We start from the raw sequence: 25,382 nt of genomic DNA, 5'->3' as shown, positions 1-25,382 counted from the left end.
AATAGGTAGCGTTGACCTAGTGTACTCTTATCTATCTTCGAATTGAAATATTAATACTTAGAAGTGTTTCTTAGAAGTGTTTCTTAGAAGTGTTTCTTTTCTCCGTATGCCCCTTTAAAGGCCTTATTTTCGTATGTATGCTTCCCACAGACGGCTTTCACCGCCGGTCGTTTTCATCTCTACCTTTGAAAGTTAATGCATTTGAGAGTCCCGTGTACTTTGTTAGATAGCTTCTGATTCTCCCCTTGTGGGATTGTCATCGAGAATAAATCTAAGTCAATAACGTCACTACCTAATGCCTTGCTCCCTGAAACTGAGCCACGCTCTCCAATGGGACCGCCCAGGAAGGACGATTGGCAACGAATATCTCGGAAGTAGGCTTGGTGTCGCATCTGGTTAATAACGCTTAGCCCCAAGTTACTCCTATGGAATTACGACTTGCAGAGGAACTTCCAAACGTATGTTAAGAGGTCAGTGACTCACCCGTACTCAAACAACGCCGCCCTCACCATTACGTCCTTGCCTCTGACCGCACCTGGGATCGTCCAAAGCGTGCACCCGCATATGGAGCAAAAGGCCTTTTCCTTAGGTAGCCCGCTTGACGTTCGCTGGATGTCGTATCGTGAAATGACGTCTTCCCCTTGGAGAACTCGCACGTCTTGCGCCGCGAACCTTGCGATCTAGGGAGACAACAAATATAATCAACAGTCTATCGTTAAAAGGGGCTGAAGAGTATAAAAAGCATACCACCTGGTGAGTCCCACCGGATCCAGTGCTGCAGTCTCGGCAAAAGCATGAGATGACAGAATCAGGTTTGGGCGCAACAGTGAACTGCACCGCGCCGCAAAGGCATTTCGCTATGCTCGGAGCCGCCATAATCGTATGTTTGGTCTGAATGGGACAGAATTTCGAGGCACAATTACTTGTTTATGGCCGGCCATTTTGGATATAAGTTGCTATTTGAGCCTGCTGGGGCTAAAGTCACCGATGATTGGTTACAATATGTATCCTAGTGTTCTCGTCTTCTAGTCTCCCCTTTCCGTCGGTGGTGGCTGTGGATCCGTCGGAAACCGGCCGACTTCCGCGAACCGGCTCGGTTCAATATGGGTACTCATATCCATTAAATCGATAACGCACAGCAATTAGCCTTGATCACAAGATAGACATGTGGAGTGTCACTGGAGAGGTCACATCGGTAGGTAGGTAGCCGAAGGATATTGATAAGCCGCTGTTTTAGTGTTTCTCCTTTGGTAGGTGGTTCTTATCTTCCTCATCTTAGCCCCCAATCACCAAGCTCTACGCATCGTGACCCGATCAGTCCCACACAGGCGTGTCATATACGCAATATCCCTACCCATCCCACCAGTGTTGCAAGGACCGCTGGGCTCGACATGACGATGGATGTTGATACCGTGCTCCAGAGCCTGACGCTGGAAGAGAAGGTGAGTAAGAAAGCAACGCCTGAGTCCGGCCCGGAACTTATGACTTAATGGGGACAGTACTGAGTTTTATTACAGATCTCTCTTCTTGCGGGCGACACATTCTGGGCAACCCGTACTATCCCAAGCAAGGGCGTTCCATCCATCCAGACCTGTGACGGACCCAACGGGGTTCGGACCAGGGACACCACCGCGACCTGTTTTCCAGCAGCCACGAGCGTCGCTGCGACCTTTGACCCCAAGCTCGCGGCGCAGCTGGGCCGGGCCTTGGGGCGCGAGGCCCGGAACCGGGGCGGCGCCTGCGTTCTGGGCCCGACAGTGTGCATCCACCGGCACCCGCTAGGCGGGCGCAACTTCGAGAGCTACAGCGAGGACCCGCTGCTGACGGGCCGGATGGCGGCGAGCATGGTGCGGGGCCTGCAGTCGGGCGCGGGCGTGGCGGCGACGCTGAAGCACTTCGTCGCCAACGAGCAGGAGACGGAGCGCATGACGGTGGACGAGGCCATCGGCGCCCGGGCGCTGCGCGAGATCTACCTGAGGCCCTTCGAGATGGTCGTCGCCGGCGGGGCGCGCCGCCGTGGGCCGTCATGACGGCGTACAATAAGATCAACGGCACGCACTGCGACGCCAGCCGCTGGCTGCTCGACGGCGTGCTGCGCGGCGACTGGGGCTGGCGCGGGCTCGTCATGAGCGACTGGGGCGGCACCAACTCGGTCGCCGCCTCGCTCGACGCGGGGCTCGACCTCGAGATGCCCGGCCCGGCGCGCGTGCGCAAGGGGCCGCGGGTACTCGACGCGGTGCGGAACGGGGAGGTGTCGGAGGAGGTCATCACGCGACGTGCGCGGAACGTGCTGGAGCTCGCGAAAACCATCGAAGACGCCCGCAGTGCCATCTCTTATACTCCGCAGTCCAAGGAGGACGAGATTCGCGAGCACGGCGCACTGGTGCGTGAGGCCGGCGCGCGAGGCATTGTCCTTCTCAAGAATGAGGGGAACATTCTACCTTTGCGGACGCTTGGCGATCCGAGTAACGATGAGGGGGAGAAGACGAAGCTCAAGATTGCGTGCATCGGGTTCGCCCAAGAGGCCCTGATCCACGGCGGTGGCAGCGCCAGCGTGAACGCCCATTACTCCGTCACCCCATGGGAGGCGCTGCAGGCAGCCCTAGGCGATAGCGTCGAGCTGACCTACGCAAAAGGGGCACACACCGACCGCTATCTGCCGGCGCTACAGAACGACGGCAGCGCCGGCACGGTGACTGGTCTCGACGGCAACCCCGGGTTCAGCCGCGTATTCTACGAAGAAGACGCAACGGCGCCGAGCTCGACGGCGCACGGGCAGCCCGATTCTACCTACTCGCCGCTCGGCACGCTGGAGTCGCTGTGGAAGACGCTGGAGCTGGTGTGCGACTTCGTGCCGCGCGAGAGCGGGCAGCACTACCTGTCGTGCACCGGCATCGGTCCGACACAAGTCCTGGTCGACGACCAAGTCGTCATCGACCAGCCGCGCAACTGCCGCGACCCCATGGGCGCGCTCTTCGGCGCCGTCGCGCAGGACGAGGTCCGCCACCGCTTCGAGGCCGGGCGAGCGTACCGCGTCGTCGTGCGCAGCCGGCCGCCGGCCGCCGTCGGCCTGGAGATCCTCGAGGGCAAGACGGGGGCGCGGCTGGGCTTCGCCCTGGCGTCGGCGCGCGACGCCGACCTGCAAGCCGACGCGGTGCGGGCGGCGGCGGCGGCCGACGTCACCCTCGTCTTCACGGGCCACACGCCGGCGTGGGAGACCGAGGGCCGCGACCAGGCGTCGTTCCACCTGCCGCGGCAGGACGCGCTGGTGGCGGCCGTGGCGCGCGCCCGGCCGGGGGCGACCGTCGTCGTCAACGCGACGGGCGTCGCCGTCGCCATGCCGTGGCTCGGCGACGTGGCCGCCGTGCTGCAGGCTTGGTTCCCCGGCCAGGAGGCCGGCGCCGCCGTCGTCGACGTGCTGACGGGCCGCGTCAACCCCGAGGGCCATCTGCCCGTCAGCTTCCCGCGGCGCATCGAGGACGCGCCCGCGCACGGGAACTTCCCGGGGAGTACGGACCGCAGGACGGGAAGCTGCGGGTCAACTATGCGGAGGGCGTCTTCGTGGGGTATCGTCACTACGACCGCATCCCGCGCGATAAGGTCAATTTCCCCTTTGGGCACGGCCTGTCGTACACTACCTTTGACCTGGCTGGGCTGCAAGTCAAGACTGTTGGAAGGACTGCTGAAAGAGATAAGGGAGAGGGTGGGGAACAAAACAAGTTCATTTTGACTGCTTCTATCACCAACACGGGCTCCCTCGCTGGAGCTACCGCGGTGCAGCTCTATGTGGGAAGAGTTGCAGAGAGTGCTGACCACCCAGTCAAGACGCTTGTCGCGTTCGAAAAGGTTCGTCTGGAGCCCGGTGAGAAGAAGGAAATCGAACTAGTCGCTTCCGCGAGAGACTTTGCATATTACGAGGAGGTGGGCAACAAATGGGCTGTGGATAGTGGAGAATACAGATTCCTAATGGGGTTCTCTGCAGAGAATATTGTGCAGGAAGTGAGAGCAACACTAGACAGGGATCTGGTGTGGAAGCCGTAAAGGTTGCGATAAGGGGTTTCAATGAGTACTTGACTGTATACTAAACTATACAGAGAACATTTGTACAGTACAAACACGGTAAACAGACAAACTGAATAGAGAGCGGGTTGCTCACAAATCACCTGTGACCTATCAATTCGGAGACTACCGGCAGACACGGTGCATGCCTGTCCTATTCAGCTGCAGTCTTATACCACCATGCAGCCATGGGAATGATATCAGAGCGGGGTAAGGCCAATTGAGTCTCAACACGATGTTTGCAGCTGATTTCTAACGCAAAGAAAGGAGGTTACACCGCAGGAATATTGCCTGGGGACGCTGCGTCCCTGCCCATGCCTACGCGTGCCTTAAGCACCCATCAGGCTAGAGTTTGAAACCGTTATGAAAGGGGATTTAATAGACCGGGAACCCTGGATCAACTCAATTCTCATTTCCAGAGAACCTTTCACTGTTTGAGCCTTACTCATTCCCTGTAAAAGGATATCATACCAAATAACGCACGAAAACTTCAGCTTCTCGCCTCAAGATACAAATCTGTCGGTAGAATGGATATCCTCGGGTCAATTGACGCCTCCATTGGCCTTGCATACCAGCTACGGGAGTTGATAAATCGCTTCGACATGGCTCATCAGGCGCACTCTACGCTCCAAACCTTCGGGGGCAGCTCCTAGAAACCAAGCTGCATCTCATCCAGACGGCCGTCAAGCGCTCCCAAGAGTCTGGGGTGCTGAAGAAAAGGGTTGCAGACGCCCTTCATGATGCAGCAGAAGAGTTGAAGACAAGCCTAGGCGAAGCGATAGAGTACATCAGGAGCCGAAATCCAGACAATCTGTTTCCGAGGCTGTTTTGGTCCATCTGGCGAGAGAAGGATGCGACGGAGATGTTTAAAGAGATAAGAGGGAATCTCAACACGATTCATGGCATCATTGCGCTGGCTGAGATGGCGCCGAATATTCAGGAGCTTCAGCAGAGAGATTTCGTCTTCCTCACTGAGCCTCAACGCCGGGAGTTCTTTGGACACAGTCCCAGCGGCTCTTATCCTGTCGGCTATTACAAAGTTGAGGCGAGCTGGACGCAAGGCGACGCCCAAAGAACAACCAAGGTGAACGTTTTTGTCGAGTCATTTCAAAAAGGGATGTCTAGCGCGGATTTGAAAGAAAAAGTGAAGGACATACCCCAACTCCTTTGGTGGACGTTCGAGCCCCTCAAGGGAAGCCGAGAACAGCCCGCGCCATTTCCTTCGTCTCTACTTCCGTGCATAGGCTTTCAAGGGCACCGGGCCCTGTTCCTCCTCCCCAGCAAGATAAAGAGCATCAGAATACTCCGAGATTTGTTGTTCGAGGATTCGAATGCGTCCCCCAGAAGGTCTGCACCTATCGAGGCTCGTTACGCGCTGGCGATGGACGTGGCAGATGCACTGCTCAAGCTCCATACTGCCGGTCTATCGCACCGTTCGATCCGCACCGACACGCTGCTATTTATTAAGCCGGAAAAGGTGTCGGAAAAGGTGTCGGAAGCCCCCATAACGAAAGCGACCGTTCCTGAGCCGGAACCATTTGAGACGGAGAATTTAAAAAGACGCTCCAGTTGGCGCCCAAGCGGAATCATACGGACTTTGACTTCCCGAAGCTCAAAGGCGCAATCGAACTCCAAAAACCTGCCCTCGTATGCGCCCAAGCATGATCTTCGCCAGAAGCCAAGCAACCACAGCATCAGAAGGATCCCCAGCGGTGCTTCTCAGGTTGGCAGAAGGAACTGGCTAGTGTTCGGGTCGAGGTCGCGCAAGCCAGGGGAGGAGGATAAACCTCAAGACCCCACACGCTCGCCGCAGGAGAGACGTGAGTCAGAAAGGCTGCACGCGGATCGCAACGGGGCCCCAGAAGAGGTGGCGCAGCTCCCACCGGGGTTCGGGCGGGTTTTCCTCTTCCACTCGGACTCCATCGTCAAACGAGCAAGCCACCGTCCCGCGATGGACTACAAGTGGTACAACGACGTATACCGCCACCCGGAACAGCAAGGGATGAGGACGGCCAACCATTTGCGGAATATGGGGCATGACATCTACAGCTTAGGCGTGTGCCTGCTGGAAATTGGGCTCTGGGAGACGTTGGTCTACAGGTTCCGGGACAACGATGCCAACCGCGAAAGGGCAACACTGTCCCTCATGCTGAGCCGCAAGCTAGGTTTCAGAGACTACGCCTCCTTAAGAAGGCGCTCCGAGAGGGCCGAGGAACTCCTGGCCACTGGGGCTGGCCCGGAGCGTCTCAAGAACGCTCTCATCGAAATCGCATCTGAGGAGTTGCCGGTGAAGATGGGCACGCGGTATGCAGAGCTGGTGAAATCGTGTTTGACGGTCCTGGATAAGACGTCCGAAGAGGTTACAAACGAATGGGATGCTGTTTTTACGGCCAATGACAGGACGAAGGATTGTGCCGCATTTCGGGGAGTTGTCCTGAGCTTTTTGTTATCTATCAACGCATCTTTCCGGGTTGATGCCACTGATTAGGCTAAATTGAGGTGGAAACCCAGTTCTGAGCTTTTGGGCGTTACAAACCATGCAGTAAGTATATTTAATAGTCTTCCATAGTTTTATGGATAGTAAGATCAGACAGTTACTACTCTCTCTTGTGGCCACCTCTCCTTTGCTGGTTATTTTTTGGATGTGTCGATAATAATAGGCGCTGGATGTTTGATACGGAGCTTGGTTTCTCCTCCATTTGCAGTATCAATGGCCCGGATCGTAAATTTGAGTACGTTGTTATATATATGTAGGTGGCCCTGACAGGGGGCAGCGCAGCGCAATAGAGGTGCGACAGAACTTTCTCGACTACATGGAGAAATATGCTAGCAAATTTTGGTCGGACGGGGGGACTAAATCCAGATCCACGTAGTCCACAACATCATCCCACATCGCTGTTCCTACGAATGACTGGTCGTTAAACGATATATTATAACTGGTTGTGGCATCTTGGGAGCGCTGGCGACCATCGAGTATTGCAGGGTCTCCTGTTCGTGAAGCTTGCGGCGCTTGCGCAGAGTAAGAAAAGCTGCTGCCGGCATTGACCGCAGCATTGTTAGTGTTCTGCCGCAGCGCCTGGTGTGAGAGGTCAGGCCCCTGTGGTGTTTGCTCTCGGGATTGTGAAGACTGCCTGGTGATAGGCTGGCTGTGCTGTGCCCGTTTGAGGGAAGCAATATAGCGCTCGGCATTGTCAAGCTGAGTCAGAAAAGGTTAACCATATTAACAAGTAGGTAGCGATGAGGGATGCTAATAGTTCTTGTGAGAGTCTCAACTTACACAATGGTCAATCCACACTACCCCTTTTTTGCGCACCGGCCCCGTCAATCTGAGGGCATCAGCGAGCAACGTGGCGACATGTTCGGCGGCGGCCCCAGGTTCACTACTGTCCATTGACATCAGGTGGCGGAGCTTGTGCATGCGCGCGGCAAGTTGATAAATGGCGACGGCGAGAGCCGGATCTCGGATGGGCCGCCGGCTGTCGAGGCGGTGCACGGCTGCCAACATCTCGCACAGCTCCAAGGCGGAGCGAAAGCATTCCCGCTGATAAGCCTCAACGAATGCGGGGGAGTGGCCTCAAGGGCGGCTGTCGAAACCGCCTCGCGCAGACCCGGCACTAGGAGGCGATACAAGTCGCTGCGGCAAAGCAGCCTCTTGGTGTGCAGTATAACGAACCCGGTGGCCTCTCGCGTGTGGACCATGGTTGCCAACTGCCGCGGCGTCAGCTGCAGCACCGTTGGCAGATCTGCACGGAAGCCTTCGAGTGCTTGATCGATGGCCGCCGCCTCATGCTCACTGTCGACCGGTGAGGCGCCCAATTGAAGTACGCGCTGGGTGTAACACAGGACGCGCTCGCGTAGGGCTTGTAGGCGAATGGTGTAAGACACGGCATCCATGCCCCCTGCAAGTTCATCTACCTGCCTGCCGGGAATGCCTTGGCTCCGACTAGGGATCTGGCCGTCGCAGAGATACCCCGCTTGCGATGGCAAACCGTACTGGAAGGCATGATCACTACTTGGCAGGCGGATATGCATGCGTTCCTGCGGACAGACGACGAGGTCGTCCACTCCTCCTGATAGCACCTTGTCGAGATAGAAAATTGACCATACCAGCCGTCGCAATCCTTCCTGCTCCGTTGGATCGATTGATTGGTTCTCGTGGTTAAGGCGGCGCGTGAAGGCGATTCGTGCTGCAATGGACAACAAAACCCATACGTCGGTCACGGCACCGACGGCGAAACGATATCGTACCAAAAGCATCAGCGTCTGTAGCTGCGCCGTCGATTGCGAGCCGATGTTGCGTAGTAACGTCGTATGTACACGTGCCATAAGCTTCTCAGCCGTTGTCGCACTTTCGGCCATCAATTCCGGTGCTAGATGCATTCCTGAAGCTGTGATTGCTAGCAAAAGTGTCTCGTCGAGGGTGCTGTCTAGCCAGTGTGATAGAATGGTAGCCTTGTGCAAGAAAGGCAGCGAGCTGGCGTCAGTGGGGCCATCAAAGAAGGCATCTAAGAATGTGCGGATAGTCTCCCTATCAAGCGCACCTTCGTTCGTCACTGAACCAGGCGTGGTTGCCTGAGTTGATGGGGCAATGGCAGAGCGCTGTGCAGAAGATGAAGGAACTGGTATTCGTCGGTCCACGCGCGTGTTGCCGCCGTCAACTCTGGTCGACAATGGCACGGATGCAGTATCCGTTGCCGTGGGCGACTCCAGCACTGACAAGCCTGACTCAGACCAAGTCAAAGTATCGCCTGAATATCGCCTCCTATCCCGGGAGGGCGGCGCAGTGCTTCGGGCGGCATGGGGGTATCTGCAAGGTCTACCGTACGACTGGCAGCGGGCGCACGGCTGGGCCCCTGAGCATTTGGTCTTGTCGGCCTTGCAAGAGTTGCACGCCCTTGTCGTCCGCCGTCTCCTCAATCCCGCCTGCGTCAGGCCATCTGTCCCAGATGAGCCATCATACCCGCCGCCACCGACAATGTCAGGAAAGGCGCAGGCGAGACGGAGGCGCTGGCATGGGCCACAGCCATTGCCGGATGTGTTCCGATCACATTTGACCTGCCGCCACGTGGTGCATGGTTAGCTGCTTGGCAAGTCGTTCGGGATATAGCGTTCTCGTACCTTGCGTAGTCGACATTGCCGGCAAGCCTGCTGCTTGGGTGCTGGGGGCGCAGATGTTGCTTGCCGGCTATCATTGGATCCTAGTTGTTCGCGCTGCATGTGTCGGCAATGCCTCGCAGTGGAGTTGCGGGGTTGCTGAAGATGAAGCTGAGTGAGACGTACCCAGCACCCCCGAAATGGATATCGGGCGAGTAAGAAGTAAGCTAAGCAACCGCTGTGGTCTAGGCTCTGGCTTCTGTCTGGCCTCCCACTGAACCCCACCAAGACCCTGAAATTCTTCTATCCATGCGCCTAGGTGGGCCTAGAAGTGAATTGTCAGGCCATTTCTTGTCAGGCCATTTCCTAAAAGTCTGCGGGTGGATGTTTTCAAAACAGCGACCCCTCTCTAAAGATAGATTTCTTCCTTCGACCTTCAACCCCTCCGAGATTCCAAGACTTCAAGATCTGAAGCTTCATAGTAACACGTTCGTTTTGCGCTTGACCGATAACAGTCACCATGCCGCCCAAGAAGGTCGAAGCCGTCACGGACAATGTTGTTGCTTTCGGAAGGGTTCGCAAGAACCTGAAGATGGGATGCGTTGGTCTGCCCAACGTGGGGAAGTCGAGTCTTTTCAATCTCTTGACCGAGCAGAGCGCCGCCGCGGAAAACTACCCATTTTGTACCATTGAGCCCAACGAGGCGAGATGTGCTGTTCCCGACGCTCGATACGTAAGTCGAGATACTCGGTAGAAACCTCCTAATAGATGGCTGAGAATAGCCAATACATGTAGGATTTTCTCTGTGATCTCTGGAAGCCGCCATCTTCGTACCCGGCCTATCTGCAGGTCACCGACATTGCCGGCCTGATCAAGGGTGCCTCCCAAGGAGAAGGACTTGGAAATGCCTTCCTGTCCCACATCCAGGCCGTTGACGGCATGTTCCACATTGTCAGAGCCTTTGACAACGATCAAGTACTACACGTCGATGACTCGATCGATCCCGTCCGGGACCTGGGTCAGTTCAGAGCCAAGCCTCCCAAACTGACGGAGCTAATCTAGTACTTTTTCTTATAGCTACCATCCAAAGCGAGCTTTGCAAGAAGGATCTAGACATTCTGGACAAGCAAATCGTTGCCGAGGAAGCACTCGTCAGGAAGGCAGGTGGCAAGTACAAGATGCTCCCTCTCTTCACAGAGACGACGACCAAGATCCGAGCTGTAAGCCCAGAATTCTCAGCCTCATAGGTTCAGCCCGTTTTTGTATGCTCACGCTCGTGAGATAGATGCTGGAACAAGATAAGCCTGTCAGGGATGGAACCTGGACGCCGGCCGAGATCGCGCTCATCAACGAGAAGATCCAGCTCATCACCACCAAGCCCGTCATCTACCTCGTCAACCTGACGATGAAGGACTACCTGAGGCAGAAGAGCAAGTACCTGCCGTCCATTGCCAAGTGGGTCACCGAGCACGGTGGCATTCCCCGAGACATCATCCCCTTCTCCGTCGAGTTCGAAGAGAAGATCCACAGCATGAAGGATGACCCAGACGCGCAGGCCGCGTTCCTCAAGGAGAGCAAGGTTGGCTCCAAGCTGCAAAAGATCATCACTGAGGGATTCACAAAGCTCGGCCTGCAATACTACTTCACCGGTATGCTCATACTTTGCCAAGCCCTTTGGTGGACTCCACCCTGCTGACTTGTGCATATAGCTGGCGAGAAAGAGATCAGATGCTGGACGGTCCCAAGGGGCTGCCTGGCACCGCAGGCTGCTGGAGCTATCCACAGCGACTTTGAGAGGGGATTCATCAAGGCCGAAGTGGTCGCCTACCAGGACTTCCACGATCTATGTGAAGGTGCCAAGTCCATGGCCCCAATCAAGGCTGCCGGCAAGTACCGACAAGAAGGAAAGTCTTATGTAGGTACCCATCCTCTCCCCGAAGGTTGCAGTAGCTGATTATTGTTTTCTCCAGGTTGTCCAAGACGGAGATATCATCCACTTCCAGTTCAGTAAGTTTCAAAGCCATGTCTGATACAAGACCCTGCTGACCACCTGCTTCAGACGTTTCGAACAAGAAATAGACATAGCGTCTTGAGGTTGGCAGCCTTATAAGGGCGGATAGTGAGCAGTATTACTACTAGCCCATTCGACCCAACTTATATCAACCACGAATACGCGTCGGGAACACCTCGACCGCCAAAATCTGTGGCATTACGTTCCATGATATGGGAACTGCCATCACAATCGACGCCATTATTGAGAGATACCGAGAGCTTGAGTAAGTACTAGGATAAACAAGGTAGCAAAAGAGTACGAAAGAGCTTGGGAGCAGGATAGGGCGTCGACCCTACAAGTCGACCGCCTGGGAGGCGTTTGGTAGACCAGGGTTACTAGAGTTTCGATTTAACTATAGATATCTATTACTAGCAAGCGTTATCTAATCCTAACAGACCGCATATTTGGCTCGAAATGAAGTTTGTTGATCAGGGTTTAATGGTCAGCAATCTAATTGTAACGTTTCAAGGAATAGATGTGCCATTTGTGTCAGTCCGGAATGGCTCTTAAGGTTAAGAACCTTGATGGGACTAACATCCTCGATAAGCCTCGAAATCTTTGACCGGATGCTGCATCGCTCGTAGTAGCTTGCTTGCAACTATTGTACGATAGAAGCTGCCGCCGGCCCGGGCCTGGATACTCGGCAAAGCCACTACAATGGTTTCCACCAAGCCAGTTGCACTCGCCAACGCCCAGGCGCAACCGCGAGCAGCGATGGCAGGCCCCGTACCTACTCCGGCTTCCGTTCTCGGGTGGGAAAAGGCCTCCTAACATTAGAACCCAGTTGGTGGTGGTGAGGTGTGCTAGACTGCGTTGTAGTACGTTTAGTTCCAACTATTCTATACCTTATGTAATTAAGCTATAACCTAAGGCTATTAAGTATCGTTGTAGAATTACGGGGGTGTTGAAAGTAAGTTGCAAGGCCTGGATTAAATGATTGAGTGCGGCGCACAACCGAAAACAGATAATTAGGTGGTTGCAGTGGTAGGAGCAGAAGTAGTCGCTAGCTACTCCTGGCCGTGGGGTAATAAACCCGGGGGGGCAGACGCGCCAGCCGATGACATGCTCGGATCCATTGATGCGCATTTCTCATTATCTTATCTAATTCGCGTCGGACATCATTGGAAGAAATGATACATTTCAGCAGTGAAAGACATGCCGTGCAACGCTTGGTGGGTGCATTCAAACTGCTCACACCGTCTTGTCCAATGATTCTGCTGTGTGCATCGCAATCAATTGACGGATGATAAGCAAACCATGATCGATATGAAGCCGAATTGCCGACATGTTTTCCTTCTGCCTCAAGTCATCGAATGGGTTGATCAATTGCGTCAGTCCCTCTGCCCATCTCAGTTTCTTGAATCTCCCAAGGCCAAGACCAAGCCAAGGCATCCAGCGACCTAGCTGAGCAAGGCAACCAACAAATAACCAAGGATCGGCATTGCGGCATCTACCCGCTTGCCCCCAAGATTATCCACGTACGCGTACGTTTCAAGCGGCTAAGGGGGATCATCGTACTTATTTCATCTATCCAGATTTCTGGCGACCGAACGAGGACCATCCTTTCTTCATTCCTGTCCCTCATCCGATCCGTTCGCAACAACCACAAAATGGCAAAAGACGGCGCCAAGTCGTCGGGTGGGCGGTTCGGCTTTCTTCGCACCAAGCGGGTGCTCGCGACGCTGTCTCTTCTCCTCGTCGTCGCCATCATCTTAATTGGTTTGTTTCTTTCGCGTCTCGAGACTGACGACACAAGCTTACATGGTCTTCGCAAAGCTCTTGGTGCGACCGGCGTTTTTGCAGGCCATCACGACGACAAAGCAGCAGCCGTCGGTGAGTTTCTCGGCCCCATTGCACCATTGACCCCCGAGACAGGGACTGACCTAACGCCCGTGGCAGCAGCCAAACCCAAACCCACTAGCGCAGCGGACCGACGTCAATTCCCCGGCAGCATCGCCAATGGCACCGCACTCCGCATTATGCCCCTCGGGGCGTCGAGCGTCCGCGGCGAAAACTCCCCGGCAACACGGGCTTCCGCAAGCCCCTGCGCGACGCCCTAGTCGCCCTCAACGTGTCCGTCAACATGGTGGGGTCGCAAAAGGTCGGCGACTTCCCCGACAACGACGTCGAGGCCTACCTGGGCGTGCGCGTGTCCCAGCTCCACGAGCGCTCCAGGCCCGCCGTCAAGAAGTACAAACCCAACGTCTTCATCATCAACGCCGGCATCAACAACGCCCTGATGAACTACGAGCTCGACACGGCCGGCAAGGACATGGAGAGCTACATCCGGGACCTACTCGCCATGTCGCCGCGCGCCGCGTTCGTCCTCAGCACCCTGACCCCCAGCCGCATCCCCCACTGCGAGCCCCTGATCCTGGACATCAACAAGCAGTACTGGGACCTGTACAACCGGTTGAAAGCCGAGAGCCTGCCCATCGTCGTGGCCGACGTGCACTACTCCGGCCAGGAGCCCGACGCCCTCCAGCTGTCCGACATCACCGACGACGGAACCCACCCCACCCACGATGGGTACTTGCAGATGGCCCGCATCTACACCAAGGCCGTTCAGCACACCGACTCGTTGGACTTTTTGCAGGTTCCCGAGCCTCTCGCCGGTGTCCCTGACGATGGTGCGGCCCCCAAGGGCGGTGCTGGGTCTACGTCCAAGACGGCCAGGCACTCGGCAGCCCACGAACAGAGGCGGCGGTTCTTGCACATGAAGCGCGAGCTGTGCATCACATCGAATCCGAACTTGTGGGGCAAATAAGCAAGGGCATGCTCTCATCGGCTTCACTTTAATACCAGCCTGGCTGTTGAAAGCTATCGATTTCGACCCGTCAAGTTGAAACATTCCATACGGCCAGCAACATAATATTGAGAGAATAGCCGTGGGCTAATGGAGGGGGATGGAAAGTCCGGCGCCCAGCTCTTGCGGCTGGTCCCCAACAGATTGCGTGCATGCATTCGCAACGCAGGATTTGTCTACAGTACTCATCTGGAAGCTGGATCTATATCTTCAGGGACATGGGTAAGATATGCCGGTCTCCATCTTCATCAGCCTGGTTTGCGACATGTGAGAGATTTTGCGTTACGGCACTGTCCAACATCGACATCCAGACACACCTATTCACCTCGACCGAGCAATGTACTATCGCCATCTTTATCGGCAAATCATTTCTGTGGCAGTCATACATGCAAACCTGACGCTCGGATGATGTTTTATCCAATTGTCAAGCACGGGCTCGTCGAGGAGCAATGAAATCTATTGCGACGGGTCTTACTTGGCCCAACACCGCAGACACTTGTCGGACGAAGGAGACGACGCGGGGTCTCGGGATATTGGTAGCAAATTCAATGAAAATATAGTAAAACTTTTCTCTAGGTTTCTCTTCTAATGTTGGTATAATGTCACGAAACCCCAACAAAAGGACTGCCAAAGGCTGGCTTAATAAACGTCGTGAGGCATACAGCGCACGCAGCGCTAGAGTCCTACCATTTTCCATCCTTCGCTTTCTCATTCTACTGCTACTTTAAAACATGCCACGGAACGGCCTGGTATCCAAAGATTTGCTGTTCTAGTCACACGATGCTTCAGATTGAGCACAAACGTAAACCGGTCCTCACTCTCACACGCCGTGGCGTTTGGACCAGCTTGAATGGCCACTTCCCGGAGTCTTTTCTCGTTGAAGACTCGGCCAGGGATTTTGCTACGGGCCGTGTACCTCTGGTATGGGCTGGAAGTGATACACAAGCATCCAGTCTGGTTGAGAATTTACATCTGAGACTTTTCGTTTTGAAATACTCTTGAGCTGACACAATTTCGTTACTGGTGATGATTAAGGCATATTCATGATCCCACAGGGATAGGAGCTACCCTCAATGAATTGTTGGGGGGTTATCAAATGCATTGACTCAAAGTTGAGACGGAAAATCCACGATGAAGGAAAGGGAGTTTGGCAGTACAATTGTTGGGAGAGCAGTCACATGCCATGCTTGTACATAAATATGGTTACATCCCAGAACAGCTTCTCAGAGCTCTCTTCCTTTCTTATTTAATCAACTCAGTGCTTAAACTCTACACGTTCTATGCCAGCAATAATAGCTTCACTTATCCCGAATTCTGCGGAACAAGCCCGGCTGCATGTTCCGCAGTTGCCGGTTCTGAATCAACAAAGCTATCACAACATGGCGAAGCCCCTCATTTTCCTCCTCTGCCTGGACTAGGTGGTTGTTTGTATCCTCCAACGCATTGTGTAGCATGTCGTTGTCTCTCCCTAGGGTTTTGGCCAGTTCGGCAGCCTCCTCGGCCTCATGATAGTTCTCGTTGTTAGTCTTCGTCAAATCGTCCAGCTCGTCTTCGAGCTGGCGGACCGTCTCATCGGAATGGCCGGCGGTAGCGTAGTTCTGATCGGAGACTTTCTTCCTCAAAGTGCTTCCTAACCAGTCAAACGGCGGCGACAATACCAATTATTTGCGGTTGTCCAACATATGTAGAGTGGTCCAATCAACTTCGTGAGCTACTCTGTAATTATCGCCGCTGTTTCGGATTCTGCGAAACAAGCACCGGCTGTGTGGTCTGGAATCACTGGTTTTGCTCTAACAAGGCGATGACCACAAACAAGTCTGGTGACCTTAGCCGCGGCGGTTGCCGCGTTGGTAATAGAGTTATTCATTGCAGAAGCTTGGTTCGTCAAAGGTAGGGTATGTATTATACGGGGGACGCCAGGAGGAATCATCAATTGGCATCTGTTGTCGAATATTCTCCCATATTATGACACAAGATCCATACATAGAGAATCGACAGTAAAGACATGGGTGAAGTGTATATACCACCAAGTGGACTTCCATTGTATTCAACAATTTCCTTTGAGAACTAGGTGGCCACCTTATTGCTAGTCACGGATTCTTCTCAACAGCCCAGGGTGTCCGTTGAGAAGCCGCTGGTAGACTAGCAACAAGTTGACCACCTGGTTGTGAAGCTCATCGTTGTCTTCTTCTGCCTTTGTCAAGAGGTTATATGTCTCATCTAAGTCCCTCTCTAAAACTTGGTTCTCGTCTTGAAGCTCCGATATGGTCTCGGCAGCTTCATTAAAGGGCCTCTTCCAAGTCCTTGGCAAGTTCGCGGCATTGCTCCTCCGCGTCGAAAGCCCGCTTGTGCATCTGGGCTTCGTCGTATAGAGCTTGAGCTCGCTCGTCTTCCAGCTGCTCCTTTGTCTTCTCCTTGCGAAGGTGAGGGAGGAGACGCCATTTGGCGGGGTTCGTTATCTTCCAGGGCTCCTTCGAATCGTTGGACTTGGGCTTGCCAGACCCGGGGGTCTTCGCATTGTCTTGGGAGTCATCGGTCCTTGGGCGTCCATCATGGGGATAGGCTACACTTCTGCAATGTTAGCTAGATGTCACCATCGATCCAATTTGTTTTGACTTCGCTTACTGGGAATATCAAGATGACCTTAAGCAGCGTCAGGAATGCTGGCTGATATGTGGTGTGCGTTGTATGTTTGTCTTCAAGCGATTGTCTTTTCCAGTGATGGGTGGAAGACTGAATTTAACAGGTATTAAGGGATCTTTCTCGATAGAAAAAAGAGAAGGGTGTTATTTACGCTTAGGGAGTTCTGCTGAGGTAAGGCCCTTCTTATAAGAAAATCAAAAATATGATTTGTGAGGCATAAGCAATGATTTCCTCTTAGGGCCCAGAAGTGCCCAAAATGTGGATTGAAGGTTCTCTGGTGCTCAAAGACATGTGTGCGTGGGTTGAGGCACGTCGTTCCAGGGTAAAGCCAAGCTACTGATATCCCATCCAGCAATAGAAGGGGTATCGTGATTGCCACACGTCCCTCGGTGTGAAAATTATGGAAATTGACAGAGCCGCGGTCTCAACAACGAAACTTGGTGACCGAAGCACAATCTGTATATAAGATACCAACACGGACGTCGTCGGGATCTCCGTCTTCATTCTTGGATTTCTATCTGGATGACATCTAATTAACACAGCGGGCAGTATGAGATTGCATATAGAGGCTCCTGCTCGCTTTTAGGCATGCTTTATGTCAAGCACACAGCGTCCCAGATCCATACAAACTTTCGAATACAAACACCATCAGCGCCTGAGTCACCAGTAACTATTATGTTTTTTATAGATACAACAAATCTAGTGTAGCATAGCAAATTTAAGACTGACTCAGAAGTCATTTCGTTTGGAATAGTGAGCACTTTTCTAGTCGAACAAGCACCCTCATGGTCACCGAGCTCCCACCCCCTGGTTGGTTCATTTCCCGGGAGCTCTATTTTGTTGAAACCCTCCCATCGACTGCCACCAGCTGAGAAGTTTCAAAGGCTTGTAGAGCATGTTTTATGTCATTCTTTAGGCTGATAGACTGGTAGTTCGACTTGCTCGGGTCGATTCTCGCTGTCTTGTCGATGGTATGACCCCTCCCAACCGCCCATCACGTAGAGGATGATGTAGATGAAGAAGAAAATCACCAGGGTGGCCCAGAGAGAATAAATATTAAAGCGACACGCCCATGTCATCGGCGGTTCTGGCACCGGTGTCGTTGTCGGCGTTGGTGTCATTGAAGATGGCACTGGCGTGACTGCCACGACAGAAGAGGCAATGGAAGGGGTGCTTTCGGGTGCGGATCTGGGGATGGTAATTGCCAGATATGAGAGGAAATGATGAAAGTGGTGTTGGTGATTGTGACAGTTTGACTAGACAAGAGAGGGGGTGAGGCAGGCCTCTTTGTACAGGAAGCCCTGAGTCACCGGATGGAAGCTGCCATCAAGGTTAGTTCAATCCATCCGGGTCCATATGGTAGATGTTTATGTCGTTGAGACATTTTAAGGCCATTAAGTTTAATAGCTCTGGTTCGCGTGCCCATCTTTTGGGAGTCCGTTATTATACCACGTTTCATTTCTGTTGTGTTGACAGCTTGACGTTGTACTAAAAAAGGAAGGGCAGAAGAGAATTTACAGCCTGTCGCCGAATTGGCGGAACGCCTTGCCGACCGCTCGAATCGACTTAGTGCTTTCGAAATCATACGGTTCGACTGAGGCGAGGCTGATCGAACAGACATAAGGTATAAATTTGCTAGGTTGGCAGTCAAAAACTAAGTTCTATTTATGGGTTGGAGGGCTGTATTATCCAAGTACCTTAGAATTTCACACTGGACAGAACTCAATACCTGATGTATGTCCCATGCTTTGTGAGCCTAGTTTCTTATACGCAATGATATAGGAACGAAGAAGACGACAGCATGTTATTGTTTCCAACGTAGCTACATCGAATACATGACCTACTGGTTGTCAAGGGCCTTTTTTCTAGGGGTTCAGTGACTTTCTGGTCATCCCTTCAACACCGCCATCCAGAGAATCTCTCAACATGAACTTTCCTAGGTCCGGCGTCTACGTATAATGTCAATGCCCACCGACCCATCGTCCCGAGTTCCGAATCTACATGAGATCTCATTTTCCCCCAGCAACCCGCCCTTGCCAGCTCCTTATCGTCCATCCACTCGGCCCCTTCAGGCACGACTGGCGATTCCCGGCCACTATTACTCTGACGGCCCCCGTAGTAATCGCAGCCCCATAGATCGCTACCAGCCACCAGGACCGCGGCGGCGGCGATGCTGCCGGGCTCATGCGGCAGGAACTTGGTGTTGCGCATGGCCAGCCACGTCGCCACGGCACACGCCGACATGAGTCCGAGGAGAACTTGGAGCGCCACTTTGGGCCCCACGTTCTGGCGAAGCCGGGTCTGCGAGTGGGTAGCTGCGGCGGTAAAAGTCCGCTGCGAAGCCGAGGATTCCCCGCCCGTCGTGTTCGGAGAGCGCATGATTCGATGCATCACCTGGGCCATGTACCGGCCGTACATCTTGCTTGTGGCTTCGATCAAGCGGGTCACGTTCTCGCGCCCCACCATGTCGTCGGGATCCCGGCCCCTTCCCCCGAGAACGACGGCCTGGTAGAAGCCGTCCAGGCCGCGCAGGGTTTGCAGACGCCGCAGCACCCCGGCATCGCTGGTCACGGGGCGGAAATAGTAGGAAATAGGAAACGCAACCTGGTACTCCTGCACGTTGGAAGCGTCGGGCGTCCCGGCGTTGACGAGTCGGGCAGTTCCCTCGTCTGGGATCGGTGCTCGGTTGAGGTCGACACCGAGTGATCCGCCTGCGAGAATTTGCAGAGACAGCGTGACGTCTACTTCCTGGACGAGCTGAGTACATGCAAGGGTCGTCACGCGGGCCTCGCTGGAAGACAGATTAAACGGTGCTTGTCTGTGCGTGAACTCGGAGGGGAATGAGCCATAGTAGGCGATCAAGGAGTGACACCCTGGTTTGTTGATTGGTGGGGGCTTGCCGGAGAATGGGCCACCCTGGGCAATCGTTGCAGTCTCCCAGAGATGGCCTAGCTGCCCACCCACACCAGTCAGGTTGGAAATAGTCGAACCGATTCTGGTGGGGATGGGCCTGCCAGTGCTCCCCGGACACCGGCTTCGAAGTTCTGTAAAGATGGTGAAAGACGAGCTGAGGTTGCTGAGGACACCAACCGTCACTTTCTCCGGCTCGCTCGCGTCACACTGCAAGAAAGCTCTCCTCGCCGGGACTGACACGTTTACCCCGCCGCCGGTTTCGGTGCTACCGGCTTCCACGCCTTCCATGGACAAAATGGGAAAGACGAGGTCGTCGTATGTCCACTGCGGATACGTCAGGTTCTGCCATGTGATGAGGCTAAGCGCTTGTGCAGCGCCGCCATCTTCGAACGCACTCCCGTCCCATTTCATGCCGAAGCTGTCGGTGCGTCGTACTGACGCCTGTGTTTCGACATCGATACTCGTAACGCTGTAGAGGCCAGCCACCACGATCGTTAGAAAAGTACCCATGATTGTCCCTATGGCGGAAAAGCAGGCAGAAGTGTGCTTATCACGGATAGACACTAAAAGAGAGACCAGGGGAAGGCGTCCGAGGTTGTGGCTCAAAATACCCTGGCCCATTGACGCTTTGCCTCCGACCATGGACTTGTAAGGTGATAGTAGCAATATATTGAAGTTGATAGAAGAGAAAAGGGCACCTGTAGCCCACATGACCATCGCCGGTACGATGTTGACCGAGTAATGCGCCGCGGCTGCATTGGGAATCGCAACAAACCCATTGGATCTGTCTGAAGCGCGTTGAATATACTCGAGGGCAGCAACAAGAAGCAGCGGTACGGCGATGGACAAGATTCGGCACCAATTGGCCAACACTATTGGTTGCCAAAGTTCTTGATTCTGGTTAGGCGCAGCCATCTTAGGACACGTGCGCTTCTCCTCACGATCATTAGCAGCGATCTCGGCCACGACGAACTTGGCCCTGTTTCCTGGCAAGACGTAACTGTAAAACTCAGCGTCACGGATGGATTGCCGAAGTTGGAATAAGCCATGCCCGCATCGCCGCCGCAAATCGCGGCTGTTGCGTAATATGATGCCTATCCCACCGATACTCCTAGGGTCGCGAGGGACAATCCCGCGAGGACGTAGGACTAATAGCAGAATCGAGAACAGCGCGCACAGCACCAGCAACCCGAAAATGGGAAGCGCGGTGCCAGGTGGCATATGGACTCGAGCTTCGTCGTGGGATGATGTGCCTAGTAAAGATTGCTCTGTCGCGCTAAGCACTCGATTGTGGACGAGAATGGACGCCATGCCCGAAAAAGCATTGCGAATGTGTTCCATCATCACTTTGGGGTCGAGAAATGGTTCCAGGTAAATTGTATCCAGGTTGTCCCTCAGAAGGGAAACCGAAGCGGCCCGGAGAAATGGGTCATTGTACACCGACGTATTGGAAGGCTGCTTCACCGTTGGAAATCCTGCGCTTCTGGCAGAACTCACGATGTTTGACAACAAGTCCACCGGGTCCAGATGTTCCAGTTGAACGGTCCCGGCCTTAAAGGTAGTCCAATCTACCCTCGGCCGGTTTCCCGGCAGCGCCACCTCAACGTTGACGTTCTGCACAGAGTACGAGGGACGGCAGAAAAGGGAACTGACAACGGTTAGCAAAAAGAACTACAGAGGGAATGCTGTCTTTCGTGTGCTAACCTGGACTGGAGAAGCCTCATGTTGCTGTCAACCAAAGTGACCGAAGCTAGAAACCTGCGAGAACGATCCGGGCAGGTGACAAATTGAGAGGTACCGACAAAGCTTCTGTTGGGATTTCTTCCTGCGGCTTTCCACGTTTTTATGCCAGTCGTGGGGTCTATCAGGGGTAAAGCGACCTCGGCTTTACACGATGGCGACTCGAACGTGATGTTAGCCATATTGGTGTAATCGTTGGTGATTCGAACCCCGCCGCTGTCGATGTGCGCCTCCTCGCACTCCATGTTCGAAATGAAGCCTTTAGTTGTGCCCCTGTATAAACTGTTCCCCGGCGTTTTGGCCGTATCGGACAACGGGCGAAGCGGTTCGAGCGTTACGTTGTCGAAAGTCCACTCGGGCAAGGGTAGCCTTTGAGTCCATATGCCATAGTAGACCATCGCAGTCACGTTGTCGTTCACGTTGGCGTTCCATCCCGAAACGTCGAAATTTGCGTCTTTCAGTAGCGGGAAGTCATGTCTGACTATAGGCACCGTATTGATCTGAAACAGACCAGTAGATAAAACCCGCTATTGGATGTTAGAGAACTTGTGTATTTGTCAGCAGCGAGCTTGATTGGGTACTTGCAATGACGTCCAGTGAAAGTACAGCTGATAGAGTCAATAGAGACGGCCAGGTCTTGAGTTTAGACGCAGTCCAAAGCATAACTGGTAGCATCGGAGTCAACAGATCCAGGAGCAGCGTGCTTTCCGCCGGTGCTGGGCCATTCTGGAGGTTGGCCCAGGGTTGAAGTAGTCGAGTAGAGAAGTCAATTCCGTTCCATACAGCAAGTAGTACGACTGTCACTATTGCGAAAAATTGCGTTAGAATCTGCCAGACTTTGGTGTCTTACAAACTGAGGTGTAGAGGTGCTGTCAAACTGACCCGTTGTTGGCAAATACCTCCATAAATATACAATACTATCATTGGGAGAGGCAGATCCAAGACCCTGGTTTCTGGTCGATGCTATATATAGCCCAAGTATGGCAGCCGCCAAAATGAACAGTGATACTGCCATGCTGATCAAGGTAGGTTGACGGAGCCAAAGGGGCAGCCACGGCTCTGGAAGACGTTCAAGGCGATCTGACGGATCATTGTTGTTATTGTATGTAGTATCGTTTGTGTCTTCCCAGTCGTCTGGAAAGTCTTGCAGTGAATCAACATCTTCAGGCCTGTTCTGGATCGATCCAGAATTGAGTGATATAGACCCAAGTTGAGCTACATCGTCCAACACCTGTGCGTGATCATTGGTAGGTGTTGGTGCATCGCGACTTTGTAATGATGAGACTGCGCTGTACGCTATAGAGCCCCGAGTCGGTCTTTCGTCATGCTGTCCTGTGGACTGGCTCATAGGAATTGAGTTGTTCATATTGCAAAAGAGTATTTCAAAAAGTGGGAGGTGGCATGATCTGTAAGGTCAACCATTGGCGAGAATTTGACTTCGAAGAAGGGAATGATAAAGAGACAGCAAAGTGCACTTTCATCGCACATTGCCCACCCAGGCGTAGCGGGCGGCTGTGTGCTGATCTTCGGCCCGTCTATATTGTTACATATGGGGGCTGGGGTACTGGGGGCGGCAAGGTAGCAGTCATTTTTGGCGTTTGGGGGCATCAGTAAGTGCTTTACTTAAAATAGCGCACCCTTGTCGAGTAGGACGCAGTCATAGTATATTACGTGCCGAAAACAGGCTATGAACTACACCATGGCGTCCGAACCAAGCCACAAGCCAACAAGGCTCTTGAGAAGGCCACCAATGAAGAGGGAATATCTTACCCCTCGATTAAAACGTTGCCAATGCCGTCCCGCTTCCTAATAGCTGTGATACCCCTGTTCGTTGTTCAGCTCTGACGAAAGGGGCTTCTCAGCCGAGAAACTTGCGGTAAGGCTCCATGAATCTGTGTCATCTACAAGGAAGACCTCAAAGCTTTGGGCTTATCTCCAATCAAAATTCAATGATTGGTCCCAGGTAGGTCCTCCTCGCCCAGATTGCGTAGTACAAGAGACTAAATGAAATCGCCGCCGTAAACACCACGACCGCCCAGTTGAAGTTTTCTAGGGTGACCTGAGCGATAGGTGGCCAGAAACTGAAGAAGAAAACGTAGATTAAATAAATGCAAGCAAAGGTATTGTTTGCAATCCCTAGGAGCCCGCGAAGACGCCATGGACCCCAAGTAATGGTTTCCCCTATGGTATTGGTGAGGCTACCGTCATTGAGTGGCTCCTGGATCTTGCCCGTGAGTCGGTTATACAATAGCAACGAGGAGGCGAAGAAGTAGGAGCCGAAAAGCGCGGCGATGGAGATGGACATGACGGCGTTGAAGGCAGTCTGGTTCCCAATATTGATCAGGGATAGAAGGATGGCGACGCAGGTAGTCAGAAGGACCGAGTTGAACGGGATATGGGTCCGACGGTTGACCCGTTTCAAGACTCTCCAACCCGGGAGGCCGCGATCACGAGCAAAGGCCCAATAGACGCGGGAAGTGGACGCCACGGCGCCAGTCATGCCGCTGAAGCTCATGACCAGTATGATGGACGCCATGGCAGCGGCGCCCGAGCTTGAGCCAACGGCACGGTGGAATATGGCCATATAGGGGTAGACCGGGTTCTCGGCCAGCGCCGCGTCAATGTCACCCATGCAGAACAACGCCGTCACCACCATGCCGAAACCCAGGCACCCGTTGAGCATGAGTCCTGACAAGAGCGAGCGAGGTACGACGACCGGGGCGTTTTCGATTTCTTCGGACATCTGCAGCGTGGGCATTAGCAAAGAGTAACACTGGACGATAGCAATGGCGATATAGACTCACGTGAATCGCAGCGTCGCCCCCGAGAAAGGCAAATACGACGCCGGTGATACCAACGCTGAGGGAAAGCCCCTGAGTCGGCCAATTGCCCGAATTCAAAAAAGTGTCGAACACCTCAGCGGCGGAAGTGTGTTCCCCAAGAAGGATAAGGGGAAGCAGAATGGCGAAGAATCCCAGAAGGTGGATAATCAGGACGAACCCCTCGAACTTAGCCAAGACGGACCCGATGACGGCGTTGACGGCAAAGGCGCACATCACCACTGCCCAGGAAATGAGTGTCCCGTGCCAGTTCTGCATGTGGTCGGCGTATTCCGGACGAGTGAGTAAGACCAGGCCTTGGATCATGGTGCCGTTCATGAGCATCCCGGAGGCCACCGCAGCCTGCCAGCCGGCAATGGTCAGCCAACCCGTCATGTATCCGAAGAACTGTCGCCAGTAGGGCGGCGCCAGCATGGACACCCAATGGTATTGTCCACCGGATGTGGGTGCCATGGACACGAGTTCTGAAATGACCACAAAGACGGAGAACGTGCCGAACCATACAACCAAGAAGCCGTAGACAAGGCCAGAAGGGCCGCCACTTTTGGAGGTCAGTAAACTTCGACTTAACTGACAGAGAGAGGGGATATAAAGAGTGTTACTTTTGTAGTCCCGTCAGGAATGTTCTGTATAACAGTTAGCCGCCAGTGCCAATTGCGTGGAAAGAGGGGAAGGAATTGGGAGGAGAGGGGATTCGTACATCAAGCACCCTTCCCAAGTGACCAGAACTGTACAGCTAAAACCCATGATAGTCAGGAAACCAAAGTTTCTCTTGAGAACGGCCTTCTTGCCCAATCGCGCCAGGGCCGCATCGTCACGAGAATGTTCGGTAGGCGAATATTGGCGAACCAAAGTCGGTCCGTTGACATACGGCCCCGCCTTCGTTTCCAAGTCGCTCGTCATGGTGCTGATCGTAATCGAATTGGGCGGTCGCAAAGGTCTCTCGGTATATCGATGTCTTTGTGTTTCTCAAAGGTGATATGATATGGAAGCGACCAATATTTACTTGGTCGGGCCTATAGGGCGACTTGGCAGATATCTATGTTGGTTGTTGGCGCCGAGAGATTTGGGGAAATGGGAAATCTCAGAGCCTAGTCTCTCGAGCAGAGAGCCAGTTCGGCTGCTGCGTAGCGAGAAAAATCGGAGACGCGCCATGTAACAGGCCTCATGCAAGGAGGTACAGCACGGCCATGCAAGCTAAATGACATGACGGTCGACCGTTGCAGCAAACAAA

The 25,382-nt window shown here is 53.7% G+C and overlaps 9 protein-coding genes across 9 annotated transcripts; 5 read left to right on the top strand and 4 right to left on the bottom strand.

Annotated features, from left to right (window-relative positions):
* Nucleotides 1–1,391: 1,391 nt before the first annotated feature.
* On the top strand, nt 1,392–4,041 carry PG998_004519 (uncharacterized protein; the record flags this gene model as incomplete). Its single annotated transcript, XM_066871337.1, has 4 exons — nt 1,392–1,442; nt 1,518–1,994; nt 2,045–3,454; nt 3,511–4,041. The coding sequence occupies 4 exons, from the start codon at nt 1,392–1,394 to the stop codon at nt 4,039–4,041; spliced, it is 2,469 nt and encodes an 822-aa protein (XP_066735087.1).
* Nucleotides 4,042–4,981: 940 nt separating this feature from the next.
* PG998_004518 (uncharacterized protein) lies at nt 4,982–6,547 on the top strand (the record flags this gene model as incomplete). Its single annotated transcript, XM_066871336.1, has 1 exon — nt 4,982–6,547. The coding sequence occupies one exon, from the start codon at nt 4,982–4,984 to the stop codon at nt 6,545–6,547; it is 1,566 nt and encodes a 521-aa protein (XP_066735086.1).
* Nucleotides 6,548–6,868: 321 nt separating this feature from the next.
* Nucleotides 6,869–9,276, bottom strand: PG998_004517 (uncharacterized protein; the record flags this gene model as incomplete). The annotated part of the gene is made up of 4 exons (XM_066871335.1): nt 6,869–7,255; nt 7,337–7,535; nt 7,733–9,114; nt 9,178–9,276. The coding sequence occupies 4 exons, from the start codon at nt 9,274–9,276 to the stop codon at nt 6,869–6,871; spliced, it is 2,067 nt and encodes a 688-aa protein (XP_066735085.1).
* Nucleotides 9,277–9,673: 397 nt separating this feature from the next.
* Nucleotides 9,674–11,232, top strand: PG998_004516 (GTP-binding protein; the record flags this gene model as incomplete). The annotated part of the gene is made up of 7 exons (XM_066871334.1): nt 9,674–9,886; nt 9,949–10,171; nt 10,231–10,373; nt 10,439–10,802; nt 10,863–11,068; nt 11,124–11,160; nt 11,213–11,232. The coding sequence occupies 7 exons, from the start codon at nt 9,674–9,676 to the stop codon at nt 11,230–11,232; spliced, it is 1,206 nt and encodes a 401-aa protein (XP_066735084.1).
* Nucleotides 11,233–12,816: 1,584 nt separating this feature from the next.
* PG998_004515 (carbohydrate esterase family 3 protein) lies at nt 12,817–13,266 on the top strand (the record flags this gene model as incomplete). Its single annotated transcript, XM_066871333.1, has 2 exons — nt 12,817–13,039; nt 13,106–13,266. 2 exons carry the CDS (start codon nt 12,817–12,819, stop codon nt 13,264–13,266), a joined length of 384 nt encoding a protein of 127 aa, XP_066735083.1.
* Nucleotides 13,267–13,289: 23 nt separating this feature from the next.
* Nucleotides 13,290–13,973, top strand: PG998_004514 (carbohydrate esterase family 3 protein; the record flags this gene model as incomplete). The annotated part of the gene is made up of 1 exon (XM_066871332.1): nt 13,290–13,973. One exon carries the CDS (start codon nt 13,290–13,292, stop codon nt 13,971–13,973), a length of 684 nt encoding a protein of 227 aa, XP_066735082.1.
* Nucleotides 13,974–16,294: 2,321 nt separating this feature from the next.
* PG998_004513 (uncharacterized protein) lies at nt 16,295–17,159 on the bottom strand (the record flags this gene model as incomplete). Its single annotated transcript, XM_066871331.1, has 2 exons — nt 16,295–16,583; nt 17,137–17,159. The coding sequence occupies 2 exons, from the start codon at nt 17,157–17,159 to the stop codon at nt 16,295–16,297; spliced, it is 312 nt and encodes a 103-aa protein (XP_066735081.1).
* Nucleotides 17,160–18,551: 1,392 nt separating this feature from the next.
* On the bottom strand, nt 18,552–22,323 carry PG998_004512 (uncharacterized protein; the record flags this gene model as incomplete). Its single annotated transcript, XM_066871330.1, is given in 4 exon segments — nt 18,552–21,216; nt 21,273–21,835; nt 21,855–22,136; nt 22,159–22,323. The coding sequence occupies 4 exon segments, from the start codon at nt 22,321–22,323 to the stop codon at nt 18,552–18,554; spliced, it is 3,675 nt and encodes a 1,224-aa protein (XP_066735080.1).
* A 924-nt stretch (nt 22,324–23,247) lies between these two features.
* PG998_004511 (amino acid transporter) lies at nt 23,248–25,051 on the bottom strand (the record flags this gene model as incomplete). Its single annotated transcript, XM_066871329.1, has 4 exons — nt 23,248–24,051; nt 24,113–24,689; nt 24,751–24,774; nt 24,849–25,051. 4 exons carry the CDS (start codon nt 25,049–25,051, stop codon nt 23,248–23,250), a joined length of 1,608 nt encoding a protein of 535 aa, XP_066735079.1.
* Nucleotides 25,052–25,382: the final 331 nt, after the last annotated feature.

This window comes from Apiospora kogelbergensis (genome assembly GCF_038363985.1).
Source record: "Apiospora kogelbergensis strain CBS 113332 chromosome Unknown utg000002l_segment0_segment0, whole genome shotgun sequence".
Taxonomy (NCBI): domain Eukaryota; kingdom Fungi; phylum Ascomycota; class Sordariomycetes; order Amphisphaeriales; family Apiosporaceae; genus Apiospora; species Apiospora kogelbergensis.
The sequence above is the reverse complement of the archived record's forward strand: the minus strand, read 5'-3'. Positions and strand labels throughout refer to the sequence as shown.